The 27,295-nt window shown below is 33.2% G+C and overlaps 1 protein-coding gene across 2 annotated transcripts in view; it reads left to right on the forward strand.

The window, feature by feature from the left end:
- The window catches only part of rols (zinc-RING finger and ankyrin repeat domain-containing protein rolling pebbles), a 307,552-nt gene that overhangs the window by 48,554 nt on the left and 231,703 nt on the right, over positions 1 to 27,295 (forward strand). For both annotated transcript variants that reach the window (XM_072526863.1, XM_072526866.1), the window contains exon 2: positions 12,164 to 12,330. In XM_072526863.1, the coding sequence (XP_072382964.1) occupies positions 12,168 to 12,330 (163 nt within the window). In that variant the 5' untranslated portion in view covers positions 12,164 to 12,167. The remainder of the gene's footprint in view (positions 1 to 12,163; positions 12,331 to 27,295) is intronic.

Genomic DNA, 27,295 nt, shown 5'->3' on the forward strand with positions numbered 1-27,295 from the left:
CTGTCGACAATATAACGTCGGGCTTTGGAATAACATTAGGACCAGGTTATACCAATCAAAAATTGCCCAAAACATATTGTTAAAGACCCTTAGGTCCAAAGCGACAAATGCCGATATGGATGTCAAGCCCAAGAAACCATCCAAGATCTTAACGGTAGCTGCCGGATTTGTTGCCACGGAATCTAAAGAACGGCATGACTTTTTCATCAGTAGTAAAGATCCTTTATGAAGAGATTTTTCGAACTTGAACTTCCTCAACCCTACCAGCTCCCATATTATCAATGCGTTCCTAAGAATAAGCTTGAGAATAACAACTACAATCTATGCTAGGACCACACTGTGCTCACAGACCAAACAGTGGCACATAATAGACCAGATCTCGTACTAGTTAATAAATTAACGAGACAAACAACATTAATTGATGGGATAAGACCTAACAACAAATAATCTGCGTGTTAAATACAATGAAAAACGCCAACTACAGGGATCTGAAACGAAGTCAATGGGAAATGGAACGTACCCAGATAATACCTATTATTCTCTCTACTACTGGAGTCATTCCGAAGAACTTCCTATAAAACAAAAAGAGCTGGCTCTAAATAAACATCTCGATAAGACCATGCAAAAATACTCCAACATACCAAGTCACCTAGGGCTCGAGCACGGACAGAGCTCCAGCAGAGCTCAATCCTTTTGACACCGTAGCTATTTGGGATGAGTGAAAATATTCCCCTTAGAGAGTGATAGCCGTATGGCTAAATGTTTAAAATAATAATAATATAGCCTAGGGGAACCGACGGCTTTACATGCCCTCTGAAACATTGACGGCGCGTTATCATTTTTAGAAATCGCCGTTATGATCAGCCGTTATTAATGTCGAGAATTAAACTCGCACGCTCTGACGTATAACGGCACTACACTTTGGTATGTGTTATTCGTTATGCGCCATATTCAGCCGCATAAGACGAAGTATGGTACATCCATCAATATTTTGCTTTATTTGCACTTAATCTTATATTTATAATATTTAATATTTGCATAATCAAATACCCAAATAGCAAATACGCCTATCCGTCCACTTGTCGGTTTTTTGAATGTATGTGTCGACTGTCCACACTTCGCTCGCACCGGTATGGTGGTTGTCTTGCTGTTTATCTTAACCTAACTTTATTGTAATTCTCAGTATTATTAAACCATTAATTCGACTAATTTACGTGTTTATGTACAACTAGCGTGCCTATTACGCTTTGATTTGTGGTGTATCTACTGTGATATTGAGTGGACAAATGAAAAGGTAATTAGATTTCTGGATTTATACCAGATAAGAGCCTTGATGACATGACACAACAAGTATTGGTAACTTTTATTTAAGTAAAAATAAGTTGCAGTGACTGCCAATATGCCCACGTCCATTTTGGTTCTGCCAAACACGCATATTTGTTCGCTGACCAATAACAAATATTTGGCATAATATTACGAAGCCGCATACCAAGTCGGTTTCAGAAAACATAGATCGACCATAGATTAGATCTTTACTCTAAGACAGCTGCTTGAAAAAGGATGGGAATTCAATAGAACTATCCAAAATAATCTCTTCATAGATTTCCGGCAAGCGTACGACAGCATTAAAAGGGATCAGATGTGGAATGCAATGGCAGAACTTTCAGTTCCAAAAAAACTTATCCAGCTTGTTAAGTTATGTGTGAATAGCTGTAGATCCAGAGTACGGATAGGTAACAAACTCTCAGAATCTTTCGAAATAAGCAATGGCCTAAAACAAGGAGATGCGCTGTCACCTCTCCTCTCTAATATCATCCTGGAGAAAGTAGTAAGAGCAACACACCTTAAAACAGAATTACTGACAGTAAATGGACCAAAATTACTACTAGCATACGTAGATGACATTGACATTGTGGGAAACGCTGTCACCAATGTGAAGGAGACTTTTAATAAATTGGAGGTAAAGGCAAAGAAAACTGGTTTAAGGGTAAACGAAGAGAAAACCAAATACATGTGCATCAACAAACAAAAGGGACGAGATAGAATAGGGCAAAATGTGACAATAGACCCAGATAACTTTGAAAGAGTGGAGAGTTTTAAATATCTCGGAGCAACAATCACTGCAGATAACGATATCGCGCAAGAGATTAAAGGAAGAATTTAGGCAGCAAATAGATGTATGTACAGCCTCCACAATACTATTAAATCTAAAAGCCTAACACGAACATCAAAGATTAGAATATATAAAATGTAATGTGCTCATGTATGGGTGTGAGACGTGGACCCTGACCAAAGAAACTGAAAGAAAACTTAGATGTTTTGAGAGGAAAATCCTCAGAAGAATCTTTGGGCAGCCAGCCAAAACCCACACCGGGTTGTAGTGTTACGAGAAGAAGAAGAAGAAGCATAACAAATAACACATACTAAGTGTGGTGCCGCCATTAGAAGGCAAGTAACTTGGCCGCTGAGCTACGTCCGCCACACATACATGAATTACTAAACTAGTCAACTAAAGTCAATAAAAATTTCCATGGCACACTATTCAATAGTAATCAGAATTATAATACAAGCTTCTAAAGCTAAATTTTTCAATGTAAGTTTAGATTTAGGTACAGAAAGCAGTTAACACAACTCTAAGAGAACAATTAAAATTCTTTTTAATAACGTCAAAACATATAAGGTGGTCCGATTAAAAAAAAATTAGAAATTTTAAATTTGCGTTGTGGATCACCACGTACTAAAAAAAATGTTTTCAATTTTAATATTTTTATAAAGACACAGAGGGTCGGACACTGTTTAAAAATCAAATTGGTCATATCTCGTAAAATACGGTATAAGGAAGTATACTTATATTGACAGTATTCTTAAGAACAGTTCTATGGAAATGCGTAATAATGTATAGGACATTATTTTTCAAATAAGGACATTAAGGTCAACTTCCGCTATTGCAATAAGTGGTAGAAGGCCCCAAATATTTTAGAATAATTAAGCGTGTTTAAAAACCACACATCTTAATCTAACCTTAGTTTTCAGATACATATTAATTATGTCAACTTTCCCTAAAACATCCAATTAAACCTCCCAAAGGATCACCCTTTATATAGTATTGTTATATTTTTGAACACATTTCTTAGAATTATTTTGAATTTTCTGTTATTTTTAAACGTAGATTGTATGTTATGTATAAAGTTTTTAATTATTTGCCGAAATGAGTAGTAAAACACTTAATTACTATTTAAATGGGAATAAGCCACCATTAAAGGTTAAAGTACGTTTATTGAAGTTTCAATTTTCACTTCGGAAATCGTTGTCAAAATACAAACATTAGTTCTCTATCTTCGTAAAAATATGATTGAATTTTGACAATGTGCCAGTTACTTGTAAAGAATTTCCAATCTCCGAAAATGTTTAATAACGTTGGGTCCATAACGGTTTCTTAATATTGTTTTGAAGCTATTTTCTTGTGGCATTTTAAAGTAATTACTATTTGGGTCAGATAGCCAAGCGGGCTGGGCGGCCGGTTCTCATTTGCTTCACTGCGAGTGGTTCAGTGAATGTGAGTTCGATCCCCAGCTCGGTGTAGAGAAAACAAAAAGGCTAAAGCAGCAGTTTAAAATTCTAAATAAATCGCTTAGACTAGAATATGCTGGTGTCTGATCGGCCTATGGTGGAGCAGTACGGCAAGAGATAAGGGCTTGCGGCTCGGTGATACCCCTCTATAAATCCCTACCGGAAGGGCGTACCGCCTAAATATCGGTGTATATTTATACTATTTATATGGAAATAAGCCACAATTAAAGGTTAAAATAAGTATATTGACGTTTCAATTTCCACTTCGGAAATCGTTCTCAAAAATAAAAACATACAGACTAATGTTTGTATTTTAAGAATGATTTCCGAAGTGAAAATTGAAAAGTCAATAAACCTACTTTAACCTTTAATTGTGGCTTATTCTCATTTAAATAGTAATTACTTTAAAATGCCACAAGAAAATAGCTTCAGAGCAATAATAGTAAAACACTTTCTTCCTTCATTATTCATTATTTTATTGATATTTTGATTTAAATTTTGAATAAATTATCGTGACGTGTGTACGTGTGTTTAATATTTCTTTTTTAAATTCTAGAATATATTTATTCTTTTAGATAGATTCTATAGATTTTTTTATAAATTCTAGATTTAACAATATTCTAAGACATGTGTAGTCATTTAAATGCATAAGACCCCCAATTATAAAGTTAGTGTCAATCTTTGTAGATGGTTTTAGTCGTTTATTTTTAAAAAGATGTCATTTATTGTTGCAATTAAGCCATTTGTACGTCTCTGCATTCGTTTACTGATAAATCCAAAGGGAGTTCGACATCATCTTCCGAAACGAGGTGATTGCACCCCCGCAGATGTTTTCTACCTTTATCTCTGTCTCATCCGGTTTACTCTGTTGGTTTTCTTGTAGCTTTATGTTTATTATTGGAGGAGACACCACTCCAGAGCATCGAGAGAAACACCGCCACTTCGAACGTAGATAATTTATTTTTCCGATTTATCGAACACGATGAATATCCAAGAGCTGATCACAATGGAGGAAGTCGAACATAAAAATAAACAAGATTTGAGTCGTATTTCTAAAATTGTATTTCCTTAGTTAAACACATATTGAACATGTTCCTTATCATTTTTAAAGTCATAATCCATTTAATAGGGATTTCATTGATTTAGAGACTTTTTAGTTCAGGTAATCAATTAAAAATCGTGGAAAAATATTTCGAATATAATATTTTGAAAGATAAAAGAGACGTTCCTCGACGAGAATTCCTTTGTTATACGAATTATAATCTGGTATCGTAAATTGGCTATTAAACAACTAACAAATACGGCAATTGAAAACTCCTTGTCTCTACAAACCTGTTACTGGCCAAAATCTCTTAATTATCGAATTTCGCGAGCAGATTGTTTATATCTAGTCTTCTAGTGCCACAATCTCTGAAAAACTTACACCGTCTACTGCATGAGTAATTACAAACATGAAATAAAAAATATTTTTATGTACTGTGGTTTTTATTAAGGCATAGAAAAGGCATTAGTACATTTAAAATAATTGTTCATTATAGTCCTATGTATAAAAGTTTTTTTTGAAAATCCATAGGAACATATTTTAATAAAATGTTAGCATACAAAAATATATTATAAAATTGTGATAAACAATTCCTTTTTTCATTCTGGCATTTATCCATGCGTACAGAATTTGATGGTAGTTCTTGGTGTCTTGCAGGACATGTCTCGATGTCTTTTTCTTGTTCTTTTTGTTTGTATTTGGGTTCTTCTATTGGTTAATACAGGTGGAGTTCGTTGACTACTAGACGTTGAAGTCCCATTTTATCCTACAGGACGACCTCTCTTTCATGGTAGTAACTTCCTAGATTTACCTAAATCAAAAACAGCTTGTTTGAAGTCAAAAAATGGTATATAGCAATTTTGCTTATTTTTTCTACCCCAGCTTATCCAAGCGTTTACAACACATAGATCTAGCGTACGAAAAAAAAATTATTTATACCATTTTCTTGATCTTAGATGGATTCTGTAAAGCCCCAGCATCAAATTCACTCTTCCCATAAGCTGATTATAAACTTCAACAGCTTGAGGGCATGCAATCTCTTTGTTCATTTGTCTTTTCGGAAGTACCCACGTTTTGTGGTTCTAGGTTTAGGTACTAACAACGTAAGTTGATAACGTATTTACTGGCTTGTTATCGAACCAAGTTATCAGACTTATGTATACGTCTTCAACAAGGACAACTTTTTCTAGAATAAAACTGCTTTCTTTTTTCTTTAGTTCTTTTTCGGATGTGATTGCTGAATTTGGAACACGGGTTCATCGAACCGCACTAAAGGTAACAATCCATTTTTTTGTAATATAAATTTGTAATTTTGGACTATTAAACCATTTATTGAAAAATATTTACCAGGCGCTCTATTTTGAAAAGTATTGTTTTGTTCACCAGCAAAAATGTTAAAGTCATAACTGAAACCTGATACACCACTAAGTACTTTATTTTTATGTCCCCACTATTTAGGTTTTGCCGGATTATATTGTTTGAGATAGTGCTGGTAGAGATGATTTATTCGTCAACAGCTAGATGACGAACAAAAAAGACACGTTGTTTATTCTTCTCTAATAGAGGTCGAATTTTGAACAGTTTATCATGGCTTGGCATGGCTTATTTTAAGAATTTCATGGGTGGATCGTGTGACTAATGTTGAGGTCTTACGTAGAATAGGCAAGGAATGCGAGATTATTAACACCATCAAAGAGCGCAAGCTAGAATATCTTGGCCATGTTATGAGGAATGAACAGAGATACGGCTTGTTGCAACTCATTCTTCAGGGCAAGGTATTTGGAAAGAGAGGACCACGGAGAAGAAGAATATCTTGGCATCAAAACCTGAGAAAGTGGTTTAATACATCGACAATCGGACTATTCAGAATAGCAGCAAGCAAAGTTAGGATATCCATGTTGATCGCCAACATCCGGAACGGATAGGCATCGTAAGAAGAAGAAGATCATGGCTTGGATAACCAGCAGGAATAGAGTTACTATTAGGTATCACTAAAATAAAGGTGTTTCTTTATAATTTCCCATCTATTGCTGGTCATAGATTCAAATACTTGTGCCTGACCTACAGTTGCATTCCAGTATAGCCTCGATGCTTGTAATTTCACCAATGACATAAATATTATAGTTCCTATGAATTGCTTCATTTGGTTTTTGGTAATATTGGCAGGTTTGTTTAGGTTATCCTGCAGAGCTTTTAGGTTTAATTGTCAAAAAATCATAGAAATTAATTCTTTCGGAAACAAAGCGAGAAAAAATCTGCAGGGCTTTCTAGGTCAAGGATACATTCTGGTAGCTCTATAATGTCTTTAAATGCGTAATCACGTTTTTTATCAATCTTTCTATCAATCAATATAATCAATTTTTTTCAGGTTTATAATATACTCATAATTCTCAGAGTTCTCCATTATTAGGAATGCAGTTAACGTATTAGTTAGGACGAGTCATAACACTTCACAGGATCCATTCTGAAAACAAAAACCCAATGATAATTTTTCCATAAACGGCATAACTAAGTTTGAATGCATTCAAAACCATTTATGAATTTTACAGATTTATACTAATCAAGATGAAATGCATAAGAAACCATATTAAATAATATGGTTTTATGCTATCATCTCTTATCAAATTTTGATAATAGATGATAGCATAAAACCATGTAATAATGTATATTATGTAATAAAAAATAATACTTACTTTCTTCAAAAAATTGTTTACAACAAATAACTACTATTTCGGTAAAAATATGACTTCAAACTGGAGTCATACATAAATTCATTACACGTGTATGAATGAATGAGGTTATAACGATCTTTCTCTTGACTGCTAGACAACCAAACATACAGATGCACAGTATAATGAGTAATAGTTATGATGTAGTCGGAATTTTCGATGGGTGATGAATATTACGCATACTACAACTCTTTGAACTGTATTTGAAGATTTCGTATGCGGTAGAGGGTTAATCTGTACATACGTTATACGAAAAAGAGAAATCGAGAAGGTGTTCAGTGTGTTATAAGATCTTTTCAAACAGGGAAGGAAGACTGTCACAAAAGTGCCACTTTTGATCCGGCATGTGCCGTTACTACCGTGTATGTGTGTTGCATAAGTAAGAAGGTTGGGTTAGGTTTGATTAGGTTAGGTTAGGTTAGGTTAGTTAGTTGGTGTGTTGTACTTAGATATGTCCACATTAAAACAAATTCCACAAGTAATTATAAATAGAATATGTGTACCCTGTTGAGACATGCTGTGGTTTATTAAAAAAAATGTAAATTGTTTTCTTATTTTAGATTAGAAATAAGTCGATATATATATATATATATATATATATATATATATATATATATATATATATATAGAGGAAGAGAGAGAGAGAGAGAGAGAAAAAAATCCATATAATGGTCCGTAGCTTAACGTGATATATTAATCAAAACAGAGCTGTCAATAAGTAAATAAAATCGTTGTTTTATAAAGGTTCGTTAGTTTATTTAATGTCCCTTGTATATAGTGTACGGACTCTTCTCATTAGAATTCAGATCCTGTGTAATCAATTTACCGAATTTACAGTCATCAGTGCATCTTGTTCAGGCGATATAATTGCAAATGCATCCACAGGCGGATGTATTAATTTGAGTACAACTGTTTAAATAATTCTTGCACTTACTGGGAAAACATGGTTTATAATATAAATATTGACAAAGTAAACAAAAAAGTCAGACGTGTGCAGCATTTTTATGTGCACTTCTATAAAAACATATCGTTGCTAAAAAATTTTTTAAAGTTATTCTCAACGATATAAAACGATTTTTTATGAAATTCAGTTTTATAAAGTTTTTATTGATGTTTAGTACTTTCTTATGAGTAAACACATCTAAAAGATCCTATAACAGGGTACTACTGTCTGTTCTTTTTCAGGTATTTTATTATAAATTGATTGCAGATCGTCAGATCAATATCAAATCCTTAATAGTTTTTCACTGCCTTTCTCGGCAAGTCGTTCGAGCATTTTTAACTATTTTCCTATTCAATTTGTCCCTACGTTAAATCCATTTTTTTATATCCTGTTATACCCATTTATTTTATTGACGTTGCAGTTACATTGAAAGCTAGTCTGATATATTAAACCATTACTTAATATCGGTTTTCCAGTCAATACTTAAAATTTAAGTCTTGTATAAGTCTTATATAACAAAGATGTTATTAAAAATTTAATTTACTATTTTATATTTGAATTTATTAAGAATAAAACTTAAAATTGATACAGAGACTAGCAAGCAAAGCACGAGGAAGTGTAGGTAAGTATATACACATCAATAAAAGAGATCTATACAAAAACATTAACAGTAAGGCAGAAAAATACCAGAGGTTATTAAAAGAAAAAGTATGTGGGCCTACCGAAAACAATCAAGACATATATCAACTAACCACAAAGTTAGCAACAGTTATGGTAGAAACATCGAAAAACATAGAAAACAAAATAACACCGTCCGATGAAAGCCGAACACAATCTCCAAATATACAAGACAAATTAGTAACAACACTAATAAGAACGAACCCACAAGTTCACCACAGATAACTGTTGATGACATATACAGATCAAGCGAAAATAAAACAGAGCATAGATATTTAATACATTGTATCTGAACTATGTTTGAGACAGTGGACCAATAAAAAAGTTAACATATTAATACCATAAATTATAACGAAAGTTAAGTTGGACATGTAAAAAATATCGCCCCAACTCATCACTCCCTCTCTACCGCTACCGATATCGATCGATACATTGAATATAATAACAAAACAATAGAATTTTCAAATAATCAAAATATTGGAACAATAAACAAAGATCAGACGAAAAAGTATCAAAAACAAATTAAACTAGCGTTAGAAAATTAAAAATCTATATTAAATTCAATATCCTCAATATCTCAATATCATTAACCCACAGCCTCCTAAATTATGCTCTTGTATTAAATTGCACAAACCTAATCACCCAATTAGATCTGTACCTTCTATTTATATAGCTCCGTCATATAAACTTAAAAAAAAAAAGTGTTAGAGATTATTTTAGAACACACTAAAAATGTTCACCAAAGTATATACACATCAATAAAAGAGATCTATACAAAAACATTAACAGTAAGGCAGAAAAATACCAGAGGTTATTAAAAGAAAAAGTATGTGGGCCTACCGAAAACAATCAAGACATATATCAACTAACCACAAAATTAGCAACAGTTATGGTAGAAACATCGAAAAACATAGAAAACAAAATAACACCGTCCGATGAAAGCCGAACACAATCTCCAAATATACAAGACAAATTAGTAACAACACTAATAAGAACGAACCCACAAGTTCACCACAGATAACTGTTGATGACATATACAGATCAAGCGAAAATAAAACAGAGCATAGATATTTAATACATTGTATCTGAACTATGTTTGAGACAGTGGACCAATAAAAAAGTTAACATATTAATACCATAAATTATAACGAAAGTTAAGTTGGACATGTAAAAAATATCGCCCCAACTCCTCACTCCCTCTCTACCGCTACCGATATCGATCGATACATTGAATATAATAACAAAACAATAGAATTTTCAAATAATCAAAATATTGGAACTATAAACAAAGATCAGACGAAAAAGTATCAAAAACAAATTAAACTAGCGTTAGAAAATTAAAAATCTATATTAAATTCAATATCCTCAATATCTCAATATCATTAACCCACAGCCTCCTAAATTATGCTCTTGTATTAAATTGCACAAACCTAATCACCCAATTAGATCTGTACCTTCTATTTATATAGCTCCGTCATATAAACTTAAAAAAAAAAGTGTTAGAGATTATTTTAGAACACACTAAAAATGTTCACCAAAATTTACCGTAAGAAATGTAATAGAGCTAGTTAAGTACACAATATTTTCAATTACCTAACAACTCCAGATTAATTTCATTTGACGTAAATAGTCTTCCTCCTACAGAAACTTTTGTTCTAGTAAAAACTTTTAACACCATAATATTACAACTCCAACAATTACAGCTGAAATTTTACATCTTCTTGAAATTTGCATATATCAGCACTACTTTGAATTATATGATTAAATATAGACAAATAACAGTGCAGGACTTATAATGGGTAATCCTCTAAGCCCATGGCTATCAGATATTGTTATGGATCATCTAGAAACAAAGATTTCAAAACGTCCCGTATCCAAACAGTTTTTGTATTCTTGGAGATACGTAGACAATGTACCACTATGTGTTACAGGAACTAACAGGCAACTTGACCAATCCTTATATATATATATATATATATATATATATATATATATATATATATATATATATATATATATATATATATATACAATTCATTATCCCATCCTCCACAACATAAATTAGCAGCCTACCATAGCATGTTACATAGATAAATAGAAATTCCCATGTCAAGAAATAACTTTGAGGTAGAATTGAATATCGTTGTTTACTGCTATTAAACAAATAGCAGTAAACAATGGGTACAACGAACAAACAATAAATATTTTAAATCAAAAACTAGTGATGTATATAAACTAGTGGCAACTACCCAAAAACTTACATCGGTCAATCTGGTAAAACTTTTAAAAAACGTATAGTAGAACATTAAAGGGCTTTCAATGATAGAAAAATAGATTCTACCTACGCACTTCACCTCATCATCATCATCATCATTGGTGCTACAGCCCTATAAAAGAGCCTCGACCTTCCCAAGTCTATTACGCCAGTCAGTTCTATCCATTGCCAACTGTTGCCAGTTTGCTGCGCCTATTTGTCTACCATCCTCATCTACACCATCCCTCCATCTGAGTTTTGGTCTACCCCTACTTCTACTTCCCACAGGTTGTGACATAAGGGTTCTTCTAGGAGGGTTGTTCCGCTGTGATCTTGCCAGATGTCCTGCCCATCTTAGTCTTCCTATTTTTATAAAGGATACTACGTCTTTACCACCAAATATATGTTTATATCTGTGATATATCTCGTAGTTGTACCTTCTTCTCCAAACACCATTTTCACAGATGCCACCAAATATTCTTCTCAGGATCCTTCGTTCAAATATAAGCAGGAGATTTTCATCTGCCTCGGAAATGGTCCATGTCTCCGACCCATATGTCAACACTGGTTGTATAAGGGTTTTGTATATGGTTATTTTTGTTTTTTGGCTTAAGTTTCTGCTTCTCATATGTCGCACTTCACCTTCTAGACCCTAATCATTATTTTAATGACAAATTCTTCACATTTAAAATAAAGGCCTTAAGCAATCTTTATTAGAATCTATGGAATTTAAAAAATTAAAAAATACAGACATAATTCTGAATAACCTTCTTAAGACAAACAGTTCTCCCCTCCTCAACTTATTCAGTCAAAGACTATAATTTCTCTGAGAGGGAAACTTTTGTGTAAGTCTTAAAAACAAAAGTTTTCAGTGTTTTATTGTTACATATCTTTATTATTATACAACTAAATAACTTTTTACGAACTAAAACTATTTTTTTTTTTAGAAATATGGAGTTCCGCAAAAGTATCGATTTTGACCAGATACATTTTCGTAGAAGTATAGATTTTGACATGTTTTCCGAATGTCAAAGTCTAGCAGCTTCTACAGAAGAAATTCTGTGGTCAGATGATGATACCATCATAGCTGAACAAGAAGCTACGTGGAACAAAGGTAAGAAGTAATAATGTATAATATTATTTATTTTGTATCATTAAATATTATTTTTAAAAATAAAAACAGAATATTAAATATAATGAACCAGGAAATACGAATCATAAAATACCTAAACGTAGAAAAACATATAAAGACATATCGCACTGAATAAACTGCAACGATTGTAATTAGAATGACATGTTTTTGACGAGATAACATGGTCGTAAAACCTACAATTATTACATATGCACCAGTTGTATGATGGCCAATGGTGTAAGAAAAATGTGCTATGCTCAAACTGAGCAAGCTGTAAAGACTTACTTGCCTTGGAATCACAGAGTCTCTGAGGGTCACATCAACAGCATCTGTGGTGACTCTACTGGACCTCCCTTCTTTGTACATCTTTACAAGAAGACGCGTTAGATCAGAAAATAGGAATACAATTCATTTAACCAGGCAATTAATTCTGTATTTTAGGCAGAGATTTTTTCAATCTTCCACTCTGCAAGAAAAATTAACATAAGGACTTTCAAACTAACCAGGATCAATATATGTACAGATAGATAAGCAGCCAAGCAAGCCACTGATGTAGAAATCCCAAAAGTAACTTGACAGACTGGAGAAACATAGCAGTATTACACTGGTATGGGTTCCAGATAATCGGTGAATAGACGGCACTGATAAAGCTGGTGAACTTCTCAGAAGCACAGCAGATACAAAATACTTCAGTGCAGAACCAGCCAAGGAAATGCTAAAAATCATTGTCCACCAACGGAAAAAAGCCTGGATTCGAAGGCAAAATAACTCTCACTGGGATAATATACCCGGGTCAACATATAGCAAGTAAGCATCAAATGAACTTTTCAGAGCAACCGTCTCAAAAGTCCGAATAGCTATAATGATTGCCGACCTCCGCCGCGGTGATGGCACTTGAAGAAGAAGACTTCAAAAAACAAGCAAGAACCAGCTCAGAATCATAACAGGCATCCATGCTGGACATACAAAAGTCAAGGGACACCTACTTACAATGAGGTTGTTTCAATAAGACTTAGCTACAGACTCTATAGCAGTGGACGTTAAACAGTTAAACAATTTTTGTATGACTTCGAGACATTAAGTTGCAGGCGGCAATTGGGCGTTTTTCGGCTATTAAGTGACTTTCTACAAAAACATGTACCCATCCCCTAGATATGTACAAGCTGGTACAGGTTTTAGAATGCTGAAATAGGTATCATGAATAAATTAAAGATGTATGTTAAACCAACAGTATGAATGATTTATAACAGAAGGCTTGCATAAAAACGGATTAAATAATTTTATTTCTCGTGAACCTCATTAAAAATAACCAATTAGGTTCGAATTATTACTTTTGACATAAGCATTTTAAAATCATATTGTGCATACAAACTTTATAAAGCAATGTTAATTATCTCTATATATTTCATGAAACATATATTTTATTCACAACTAATTATTTACTATTTAAATATATTGATTCAATAGGTTAGTTAATATTTGATTTGGAACATTTGATACAAAATTGGGAAACTTATAATTTTGATAGAACTGGAGAATAGTTTTTATTACTATAAAATAAATTTTATAATCTAGTTTATATACTGTTTATACTACCAAACTAGTACCATAATCATATAAAATCGTTTTAATGTCGATATGTAAATAACTTAGTATGTAATATTCATACATAATTTAGAATCTATTTTAATAATATAAATACATTCAATACACAAGAGAGAAAAACTGTAAATTTATTCATTACCGTTTAAATTTCGGGATAGTTTTTAAGTCTACTTATAGTCAATTTTATGATAACTGGCTCATCAGTCATCCTGGTAAAGTTAACTAGACAGACGTAGCTGGTTTGTTTTCAAAAGCTTATTATAAAGTTGCTAACATTGAAAAATCTGTAAAGGCTTTTAAATCGACCGGAGTTTTTCCGTTCAATCCAATAATATTTTTAGAAGAAGATTTTGCTCTTTCTACGGTAAATGATAGGCCATACACGCAAAAGCAACCTGAATAAGAAATATAGACAGTGGTAGCAGCAGAATCTGCCTCAAACAGAAAACGAAAAAGAGATAAAATCTATAGGAGAAGGTTTGTGGAAGTAAAAAGAATTTCTCAACCAATCAATCAATCAGTTTATAACGTTCTACACCGTCTTCTGATTCCCAGTCTCCATTACTCGGTCATTCCAAAGGTTTTCTTCAACTCACTTCTCCCTTAAGTCTTTATCGATTCCTTCTCTCCAACTTAATCTCGGTCTACCTTGCTTTCTTCTTCCATGAGGTGTCCAGTTCAATACTTTCTTCGGTATTCTGTGTTCATCCATTCTTTGGAAGTGTTCATACCATCTTAGTTGATTTATTCTGATGTCTTCTGTTATATTGTGCTTGACACCCATAATTTCTCGTATTCTTTCGTTTCTAATTCTGTCTAATCTTGATCTTCCAGCCGCTCTTCCCCAGAAGTTTATTTCTGTTGCTTTAATGCTTTTAAGTTTTTTCCTTTCAGTGGCCATACCTCACTTCCATATGTAACAATGCTTTTTATAATGCTGTTATAGATTTTGTATTTGTTTTCTTTGAAGATTGTTTTGTTTTCTGTTTAATTGCCTAATGGCTTGCTTGTCTTCCCTGGTTATTTCTATGTCTAATTTCTTCGTCTAATTTGCCATCGTTGGTTATTTGCATGCCTAAATATTTGTATTTTTGACAGTGATTTATTTCTCGCTGTATTTCTTCCAAGATTAGATTTTGCTGAATTCCCCAATTATTATTCAGTTTTCTTGATATTTACTTCTAGCCTCCATGGTTCGTATTCTTCGATAAGTTTACGGGTCATATATTCATGGTCTTCATAGTCTTGGGCCATCACTATCTGGTCGTCTGCAAAACTCAAGTTGTAGAATATTGTGTCGTTTGGAGGAATTCCTATGTTTCTGCATTTTCTTTTCCAGGTCTTCATCGCTTGCTCCGAGTAGATCTTAAACAAAGTAGGAGACAAGCAGCATCCTTGTTTGAGTCCTTTGCTGATAGTGATACCCTTGGATACCTCCTGACCTTTCTTTATTTTACTTGCGTTGTTCTTAAGACCTCTGTTAGAGGCTGTCTTGAACAGCCTTGATTAAGGTTACACTAATATTTGTTTTGTCGAGAGCTTCCCTGAGTTTTTGTTGTGGCACACTAGCATAAGCTTTTTTAAGGTCCACGTAGATGAGATGTATTGGTTGATTTCGTGCTACTTTTTTTTTCGATAAGCTGGTAACAGTAAACAGATGGTCAATAGTTGATCTACCTGCTCTACAGACGGCCTGTTCTTTTCGTCTCCATATCACAGAATTCATCTTCCATTCTCTTTTTGACGAGTTTCCCGTAAACTCTCGAGATGGTGCTAAGGACTGCAATTCCTCAATAATTGTCACGTACATCTTTAGTTACCTTCTTATGTATTGTCGTGATAAACGATGTCCTCCACTCCTCCGGTATACTCTCTCCGTTAATACATTTTTGGTAAAGGCTGGCTAGCTGCTTATATAATTTGCTTACAAAGCACGTGGTGTTCGTGTGTATTAAGGTATAAAAATATACCTTATACCTTTTTTATACCTTAATACATACGAACACCACGTGCTTTGTATTCAACAGGTATACTAGCCACTGCTGGATATCTCCACTTCATGGTTTGTTCCAGTTTCGCTTTTAATAATTTGCTTGTACCGTACTTGAGTAGCTCAGGTGGGATATTGAAAGGGCCTGGTGATTTTAATCTCTTTTAATCATTATTTTTTTCTTCGATTTCCTCATCCTACCAATATGGCACCTTCGTTTTCGGTTTTCGGCTTCGGTTTTTTCATATTTACCCAGGGCTTCCTCTGCTGCACTTTTGAGATATTGTTTTATGTAATTGTAATGGTGCTCAACATTATCAGAGTTTTCTTGTAAGAGCTTTTCATTGAGTCGCTTTTTGTACAATGCCTTTGTGCTTTCATGGTTGAGGCTATCCAAATTGTATTTGGTTTCTATTGTTTCTCTTGTTCCTCGTTGTGATCTTTTTTCTTGGTTAGTCGTATGGGCATTATTTTAGGCTTTAATAGGTAGTGGTCGCTTCCACATGTGTTTCCTCTAAACACTATTACGTCTTGTATATTGAGTTGCATATTTTGTCTGCCAATCACATAGTCTATAATGGATTTCAAATTTCTTGATTGTTGAACCCAAGTGAATTTATGTATTTCTCGGTGCTGGAAAAAGCCGTTAAGTATTCTCAGGTTGTTTTGTTCACATATGTTGATAAGCCTATCTTTATTGTCATTTCTAGTATCTTCTCCGAATTGACCAACTATTTTATCTTTTACTTTTTTGCCCGTTCTCGCATTTAAGTCTCCTAATTTGTCTTGATGTTCCTATTTTTGATATTTCGTAAGATAGTTGCTCAAAGAACTCTTCTTTATCTTTTAATAAAGCGTCCTCGTTTACTGCATAGGTGCCAAGAATGGTGCCTTTACTACCATTCAGAGTCAGGTGATGCGCTGATGATGCGCTGATTCACTGCTTCCCAGAATATTATGCACCTTTTAAGTATTTTTCTTATAAGTATGTCCAATCCTTGCTGGGCTCTTTAATCTCTTTGTATTCCTGAGAAAAAGTTCCCTTTCTGCCCTTTCTTTTTAGTCTCGGTAAGGAAAGGTAAAATATCCGTTTTTGATTTATTGGCTTCCGAAATTACGTGTTTAAGTTTATTGGAGAGCCCTTGAACGTTCCAATTACCAATATTTGGGACCGGAGCTTTGATTTCGGAGTGCCGCTCCTAGACCGGTTGCCTTCTCTACGGCTTAAAGAGATCTGTCTTTCCTTTATTCCTTTTATTTCATCCCCTAAAGGTTGGGTTCCCACCTCCGCCATTGGACCCCCAAGCCGTTGTGGTCTTCAAAAGAATTTCTCTGACAGTGAATTAGAAGTGGTGGATTGTGAAATTTTCTTAGATATTATTAATGAAAAAAATCAGTAGCTTAGTTAAAATTTAATCTATTAAACACACCAGTTTTGATCGGATCAAGTTGAAATAATAGATGTTCCTGATTCAACATTGATAATGATTAATAAATATGGTCCAAAAGACAATCAAGCTAAACAAATTCTGGCAATATTAACTAACTTTGCTATTGACAACGATGAGCCATCAACTTTCATTCGGTCTTCATCTGAAATTAGGCCACTACCAAAAATATAATGTTCTGAAATTCAAACAAGAGGAGCTCAAAAATTAGAAAATTTAACCAATACGCCCTTTACGGACACTCTTGAGATAGTTGAAGCAAAAGCTCAAAAAAAATTCCAACAAAAAGAAGGCTATTAAAAGGACAAATAGATGGAAACAGAAGTGAAAATGAAAATCAGAACACTGATAGTGAAAAGTTTGAATCCTAAAAAGGTAAAAAGAAAGGTGTTGTCGAAAACGGATTCTCCTAAAATAAATATTGAATATAAAGAAAATAAATCAGAATTGAATAAAATGTCAGAAAAAGACATATTTTGTCCTGCATGTAATGAACAGTTTGTGGAACCACCAGATGAAGAATTGATCCAATGCTTCCAATGTAAAGCATGTTGGCATGAAGCGTGCACATTTTATTGAGTTAATTAGTTCTGTTGTGATTTCTGTAATAATTAAAGATTCTAAATAAATGTAAAATAAACTTCAATGTAAAAGATAAGTAATTTTTTATTTATTTTATCGTTTCTTGTGCTGTTGTACATTTAAAAGGTATGCGCACTCTTAGGAAACCTACTGCGTATTCTTAAGACGATGTGTATTCCCAAGAGTACGCATGTCCACCATTTGAATATTATTGAATTTTTTATATTTTGTGCCATTTAACAGTCAAAAAGTATTGATATTTTTCTACCTAATATATTATATATTTTCAGCCGTTACTTATTTGATAATTAAAATCTAATCATTTAATTTATAATGGAAAAAATATGTTACGTGCGTACTCTTTGGCCAATTTACCCTGTGCTCAATCCTTCCTTATACTCATTTGGTAATCCCTCGTGATAATCCGTATTTTCAGTCTAGGTATTACCTGAGTGGCCTCGTATTTATATGATTTTACAAATTTAAGTATTTAAGCATTCGTAAATTCCGATTACTTATTGTTGATGCACTGGTTGCCTACATAGAGACGCTAGTACTCTTTATTGTATAGTATTTCTGTAGTACTTCCTCTAAGTCTTTAACTGGTTGCCTACCAAGATAACATTATAAAAGTTAGTAGGTATAATTTCAACGTTCTTAGCTTCATCATCAGAGCGTAAGAAATATATAAATATACAGAATTACTTTAACTAGATTTGTAGAATTTGCAGAATGCTTGTTTCTAACAAAGTCGAAAATTACTAATAATTATGTAGGTAGGTTAAGCATTAAAATGTTTTATTAACATTGGCGAACATACTTTACAAAAAATTTATAGCTTTAAGTACAACTAGATAATATTTAGTTTACAATAAAAAACTTTATTTATTGTTAGTTTGTTGTATTAGATTCAAAAGCATTAATATAAAAATATATACCAAATTTACAAAGATAGGGGAGACCGGGGGAATTCTGCGCTCCTAAGGAAAAATAGTTACAAAAAGTTTCCTATGTGCCCACAAGCTTCCATAATTTAACAACTGAAACTTGTATCTATTGGGAACGCTATAACCGCTATAACGCTTGGGAACCATAAAAAGAGGTTTTAAACTTCCACGGATTACGAAGAAAAAAATTACTTTAAAAAACTGTCGTTGCGCGGCATTCGCCCAAGTACGGAGTAATTCTGCGCAGAAATTAAATAAAGCTGTAAAATAACTGTAATAAAGCAAATATTGTAAACAAAACAAATTTGTTAAAGACAAAATTTTAAGAAAACACATTAAAGAGATAACTTTATTTTCCGACTGTCTTCCGTCCGACCTTGGCACACATATCGCACGTATAATTAACTGCTGAATCCCAACCACTACATTCTGAATAAGCAAAATTCGAACACATTACACAACGGTACCAAATTTCTTTGTATCGTCACTCATACACACCAAACACTCCTCATTTTATAATGCTAAATTTACATCCTGTAGTTCATCATCATCATAAAGCTTACTCTCATTATAATTTTCAGACTCAGAATCATTAGTTTCAAAGTTTCAACTAAAGCTTTCTTGCTTACAGGTCGTTTCTTTGCTTTAGTAGCCAGTTTTCTTACGGTTCCTGTTGTTCTTTTTCTGGTTTCAGTTTGTTTGTTCTCTTCCGCCTTTTTTGTTAAGATTTCTCTTATCTTGTTTTATTTCTAATTTAGTTTTTAGTAGCGTGGAAGTAAACATTTCTGAGTGTTGTTTTGCACGCGATTTGGAACTTTCCTTTACAATTTTAGCAGGAAGAGGCGCTAGCTTTTGAATAGGTACACTAGACTGAGTTTTAACATGTCCTAAAGTTCCTGGCTGGGGTTCAGCTCGCTGGTTCGATTTCAATTTGGCATTATTAGATGGAGTCTTGTACATAGTTTCATCATATCTCGATGGTCCTGGTTAGGGTTCGGTATTTGTAGATAGAGTTCTTCGTCACATCTGTATTGTTTGTGGTGTCGTTCTGTGCCCAACTTCAAAATTTACATTCGACTACTCAGGAGTACTGTCATCGTTGGTATCGTCGGTTTCATTTAAGTTCATTACAATGTGTATATCTAAAACTTCAGTGTGATCTACCGAGCTGAAATCATCTTCAGAGAATTTATTCGGATCTATGGGTCACATTTTTGCAGCACATAATCCAGATATTCATTTTTCCATCGTGGCATCCAAGTTCAAAAGGTGTGATCTTTTCATGAGTATTAGTTCTCAGATACAAGTCACACTCATGGTTTAAAGCATTCTTTAGGGATTCACTAAAAGTTAGATCAAGAGGTTAAATCCTGTGTGAAGTATAAGGGGGAAGTCAATCCATAACAATTCTGTCTGATCTGCAACAAGTATAAATCTCCAAAGAAATGTGACTCCGATGGTTATCCAATATGAGAAGCACTGGATCTTATTTAAGGGTGTTTATGTGCGGATCTTCTTATGGTGCCTATCCGTTACGGATGTTGGACACTAACATGGCTATTCTGACTTTGTTGACTGCTGCCCTGAAAAGTCCGGTAGTGGCTAAGTTAAACCATTTTCGCAGGTTATGCAGCCAGGATATTCTTCTTCGTCCTGGACCTCTTTTCCCATGCACTTTACCTTGAAGTATGGTCCGAAGTAGGTTGTATCGTTGTTCATTGCGCATTATATGGCCCAGGTATTCTAGTTTGCGACGTTTTATGGTTATGATTAGTTCGCGCTCTTTACCCATTCTATGTAGTACTTCTTCGTTGGTAACTCTCTCTATCCAAGAAATCCTCAACATGCGTCTATAGCACCATATCTTAAATGCTTCGAGTCTCTTCAATGATGCTTCAGTTAAGGTCCATGACTCCACGCCATATAAAAGAACGGAGAATACGTAGCATTTTAGTAAACGAACTTTTATTTTCAATTTTATATCGTGGATGTTCGGATAAACATGTTTTATCCAGTCGAAAAATATTTTTTCATTTATTCAACCGTTTTTTGAACACCTGTATATTGCTCCAATTGAGCCCCCTCTCATTAATTGTGGATGCATAGGAGGGCAAACTGTCCTGAAGCATTTACAGCGCATACTATGCTAACATTTTTCCCTCTTTCCCAAGATATTACGAATCCTACTTGTTTTTGATCTTTTGGTGCAAATATTTTTGATCGTTTCTGCACCGTAGAAAGGCCCGTTTCGTCTACATTAAAAATTTGACTATTAGGAAATTTGAACTTTTCCATAACTGTGAGCAGATTGTTAAAATATCATTTAACCTCATCTTTATTTAATGTAGAAATGCAGTTTTGACTTGTACCTTCGATTTTTCTAATACTTATGCCTGGATTTACGCTTTAAAAAGAGTTCTAACCAATCTTCACCAGTGATTTTTTTTATCGAGTCAAAAAGGTACTTTATTTGATTGGCTTCAGCAAACTGGTATGCAAAACGCCTTGGTTCTTCTGGTATGATCCAAAAACATATTCGCCAATTTTTTAAAATGGTTCGCCATGGTAGATTCTTGTTAATTATTAAAAATTTGTTTCCTGCCAAGTTTTATTTTTTAAAAGCTACTGGACTTTAGTTTGTCACGTAGAGTGGATTCTGGAATATTGAATGATCGATCAACTTTTCGTATTTTTCATCCAGATCGTATAGCAGTGATAGCAGTTTTTAGTTCATCTTTTGTCCATTTTAATCTTTCGGTTTTTCGAACGTAAGCACGGTGTATTTTGTAATCTAAAATTCGATAGAAACAAATCATATCATCAAAAATTCCTACACGGGGTTACACCGCGCAGCGCGAAATTAGCCCGACATAGCTGCAAATACAATGCATTGTTTATATACGAGAAATTATCCATAAATATCAAGCAAAATAATCATGGGATAGTTTTAATGAAAATTAATAACAAATGCATTTACCATTTTTTAAAGATTAGCAGAAAACATCAAGTTAGAATCTATGGAGAAGCTATGAGCATATTAACAAAATTAACGTGTATATTAAAAACGGCGTAGATAGGCGTGGCTAACGGTGATACCAATATGGCGGTGGGATCATGGCCGGACTCAATAATATTAAAACTACTATAAAAATATGACTAGTTATTCAGAAGATTTAATCATAATCTACAAAGTGCAATACATTTTTAATAAACTATGATTTATTTATCCCGCGGTAAACACTAAAAACACGATATATTATACATAAAGATAAATTAATACAGTCAAATACTATTAATTTATTCTCTGAAGTACGGGCCATTACTGTGTTTACATATTTGTATACTAACCTGTAGAACGTTATTCCTGAAGATTTTTATTAACATTGCTTCTGCCACTGCAACTACGTTGAGAACAAGAAATCAATATTATGCACTATCACAATATATTATTACAGTTTCTATAAAAGTAATATAAAACTAAAAATATTCGCAAAATAACAAACGTAAACAAACATGTACGATCTGTCAAAAGTGTCAAAACAATATGGCCGAAGTGAGGTCGTTTTTAGTCACGTGATGCCCTCTCCATAGATTCTAACTCGATGGCAGAAAATTACATCCGGAACAAGTGGTCGGCTAGTAAATACGAGACTCTCCTGGTCTCCCCTAGTCGTACAATAAATTAAATATTTTTACAATTATGAGCATTGCTCATGCCCTTACACATATTTATAACTAACAGTGAAAAAGAATCCATCACATCCTCGTAGATACTAAATACTATGGAGAAAAAACTATGGAGTTTGTGACACATACTGCCAACATTCTGAAAGAATAAATTCAATTTTCGTTTTTTGAACGGATAGATTTATTTTGGATATAAGTCATTAAGTCGACTTTACATGTCATGTGATTTGTCATATGATTTTGTCATAAGCATTGTCATGCGGCTCGTCATAGCTCGTTACAGGAGAATAGGACGGTACCTATGTATTCCGCATGATAAAGCCTTATGATTTTCAGTAATAATACCGGTAACACCAACATATTTAAATATCGCGCCTTATTCTTATATCAATTCAGTGAAATTCCCTTCCCCAGAGATTATTTATTTATTTTTATTTGTTGCTTTGATATTGAGCCTATTGTCTTATTTGTGCTATTGTGTCGTATTTTTCAGTTATTATTTATTTATGTAGTTTATTTTATGATTAGTTTAGCGTTTTAGTAGTCATAGTCTTAGTTTAGTTTTTTTATTAATTATTTTTAATTTAGTATAATATAAACACGAAATTTGATATACCCCGTCCACTATCTCTTCGAAAGTTTCACCTGCGAGCCCAAAGGCGTCTGATCTTTTTCTTCTTACTATTAGCTGTTTGCAGTTGTTGCCGGCGTATTATTATTAAAAGTCTGCAGCAAAGGAAGCCAATGCAAGCAAGGATTCATTTTCTTTATATAATTTTGTAAATCTAATAGTGTTACCTGTACTGTGTCTAATATCTATATCATACTATATTGTTTATCTATAGTCTATATGACCATAATCAAGAAGAAAAATCAACATAACCTCATTGTCACTCATATCATAAGTCACAACTTATCATTCAGTGTAAAGATGATTTTTTGAAACATCATAGAAACGAGGAATCATAACCAATCTCATATGATATTGTCATATGATAAATCATGTAGTGTAAAGTCGACTTTACTGTACCAGTATCATAAAATGTAACTTTATGAGTTGCTTGATGAGTTAATTTATTGGATAGTCGACCAAGACAAACAGTTTGAAGCTTTATATTATTAGGAATATTATGCTTTTTATCTCGTTTTTATCATATTTCTCCCGGATATTAGATACAGTGGAATGGCTGTCTGGTACTTCATGGATAAGCCATAGAATTTTGGCTATCTGTGCTATATAATGCACTTGTTCTTAAATTACATCTGTATTATTTATATCTGGTATTCTTATTATAATAAATTCTGATCATATGTACATTCAATCTCAATAAAAAGAATCTGTCAGTGCGAAAGTGAGTCTTTACACACTTATTAACGTCAAAAGTAGAAGTGCATTCCTTTTAATGAGACGAAATAGATCAGTTGTCTTGAGATTTAATAAGCCTGAACTACTGTTTTTTTTTTCCCTATGAAACACCTGTTTTTCTTTTAATACTCTTTGATTAACCGTCGCCATGTTGATTTTGTTGTGGCTTATGAGATTCTTGCTTAAAATTTGTTCAATATGTTTTAAATCGCCAATAAGGTCGTTATAGCCTAGTGGCGACATATATTGCCCAATAGCCGTAAAACTTGTCTGGTGGATTAAGACCATGCTTGTAAAACCTGTTTTAGTGATTTTTTTGTGAAAAATTTTAAAAATTGTGACTTAGGTCCCATATTGCTGCGAGCTCTCCAATTTTTTCTTGGTATGATTAAAATTTTACCGGAAGCAAGATAATCCTGCGATTGGATTTCTAGGTAGTATTTCTATGTAAGAAAATACCATTACAGGTTAAGAAAATAAAAAATTATGAATACCGCTGTCCATATTTTATTGCTGTTTCAATCAACGCAGTAATTATCTGTTTATGAATAATTTTTGTTTATTACGACAGAAAATATAAAAGGCTCAACTACAACTACAATTCAAAGAACTGCAATGTCATTGGCTTATCTTAAATATTCTAAATTAAAATATGAATGAGAATTTCTTTACAGCATTATAGGAATACTGGAGTAAGTTCAAAAAAAAAAATATATATATATATATATATATATATATATATATATATATATATATATATATATATATATATATATATACCCGGTATTTAGGCGACAAACGCCCTTCCGGTAGGGATCTATGGAGGAGTATCACCGAGCCGCAAGCCCTTATCTCTTGCCGTACTGCTCCACCATAGGCCGATCAGATACCAGCATATTCTAGACTAAGCCGCAGATTCATTTTAGAATTTTAAACTGCTGCGTTACCCTTTTTGTTTTCTGTCACCGAGCTGGGGATCGAACTGACATCTCTCGCAGTGAAGCGAAGGAGAAGCCAGCCGCCCAGCCCGCTTGGCTATCCGATCGAAAAATATATAATTTTCATAAATAGGCTATTGATATGTACTTTAGAAAGGAACTACAGAGGTTAAAGGGGTTTTATTGTTTTATATGGTCAATGGACCACCAAGTACAAAAAAACCGCTGATTGATATATTTTAAAGGGGTGCGTTTTTGGGTAAGGGGTGAATTAGTCCCTATTTACTATTCTATGTACTACCCTATGAATATTTAGGTGAATTCTATACACTTTTCATACATATACATCTACAGAAAAGTTGTTCAAAATTAAATTTTCTATATAAATGTCACCTGTTAAAGTCAAAGATAATTTTTTTCACAAAAAAATATTCAAAAAACGAAGAAAAAAACGTGAAAACATGCGATTTTTCTTTTTTGCCCCATAATTTTTTTCCACGAGGGTCTAGGTATAGGCATTGCTTTACAGAAAAACTTTTATTTTTCTTCTTCAAAATGACGTTTGGCAGAAGTGTTTAGAATTCACAGTATCTGATTTTGGGTAATTTTCCCTATTTTTTCGCAAACATTGTGCTATAACTTTTCTCTACGTAGCTTTAGGTATATGCAATGGTACATTAAATAAAAATAAAAATAATTACCTTTAAAATTGCTCTAGGCCTAATCTAGGACCTACAGAAGGCACTAGGACTAATTTTAAATAAGATACGATTCTTCTTAACTTGTTGAAAGCAACTGAATCCTCACAGACACTTCGTCTAAGGACTAGCAGTCACAGTGGAGTCATACGTTGTCCTGGGATCAATTTCTTATATAACTTAGTTTTTAAATATCAAAGATGTTATTCAAAGTAAATCTAACTACATTTAAAGGGATTTTACCCATATATTTAGTGGCTCAAAACATCTACTCCTAGACACACTGATGATGAAATAGTTATTCCGAAAACGATCTGTGATGTAGCCCGAGAGGGTTTATATTATTATACCATTTATAAAGGATTTTTTTAAATAAAACTGTTCTCCTTTCTCTTTTTTTTTTCGGAAGCCGTTTGTCGTTATAACTAGTCGTACTGCAGCCAATTGGCTTATTGTAAATCTTCCATTCGTGTAACCTTCTGGGTAAGCACGGTGGCGACTCAGGCAAATTAGAAATTAAAAATTTTCTGGTGTCTGCCGGGATCGAACCCGTCTTGAAATTTGGTATGAGAATCTCCGGGCACGGTAAATCGAGTTTTAGAGGGCTTTTATTTTCTCTTTTTGCTCTGTTTACCATACCTCAGCATTACCATCATACATTGTAATTGTTTACATTGTTGTTGTGTGTATTCAAAGATTTTTATTTAGCTGTTATTATCTTATTTGTCAATAAAAATAAACATAGAATTTGTATGCAACTTTTCAACTATGCAATTTTTCTTTATATATTTTCCTCACTTGTGCTGGTATTCGTTATTAAGTTTACGAGATAGTGTTTGATACTTATTACAGTTGTTTATTGTAGTGTGTATCATTTCATCGTGTATTCTGTAATATTCATAATGAGACTCCATTATATTTATATGAGCCGCCATACAGTAATATTCTCATCATCCAGGTCAAAACCAACTGGTATGATTATCTGCAAATAAAAAAAGGATACAAGCAGTTTTAGTCTCTAGAATAAGTACCTAGCAGCCTTGTTTTAGGCGTTGTTAAATTTAAATAAATATACAAGTTTATTTAAAATCGTTTATAAAAAGCATATAATTTAAAATCTGTTTCAGGTTACAACAAAACGACACAGACGAACTGGACACAGTTGGTCTGTGTCGTTCTAACTGACAAGAACCACGTGCTAAAAAACCGAGCAGGGAGACATGTAGCTCCTCAAGTAATAAATTTTATCCAATGTCATCGACCTAGAGTCACCATATAATTTAATTTTGGAAAGATGTAAACCCATATATGGATGTCATAGCCACAAACTCATTGTTAGCTTCAACTAGATAAGGCACTGAGGATGATCTGATTAGATCAAAAACGTTATGCTACTCTATAAATTTTGACGACACTTGTAAAAGTTTTAACTATATGTTTATATACCTAAATACAATTGTGAAGTGTTTTAACTTCTGTATGTTTTTTTTAAACGATGGTATACACCAACTACTGTTATTTTCCCATTAATTTATATATATATATATATATATATATATATATATATATATATATATATATATATATATATATATATATATATATATATATATACATATGTATATATATATATATATATATATATATACATATGTATATATATATATATATATATATATTCAGGGA

Source organism: Diabrotica undecimpunctata, chromosome 3 (genome assembly GCF_040954645.1).
Source record: "Diabrotica undecimpunctata isolate CICGRU chromosome 3, icDiaUnde3, whole genome shotgun sequence".
Classification (NCBI taxonomy): domain Eukaryota; kingdom Metazoa; phylum Arthropoda; class Insecta; order Coleoptera; family Chrysomelidae; genus Diabrotica; species Diabrotica undecimpunctata.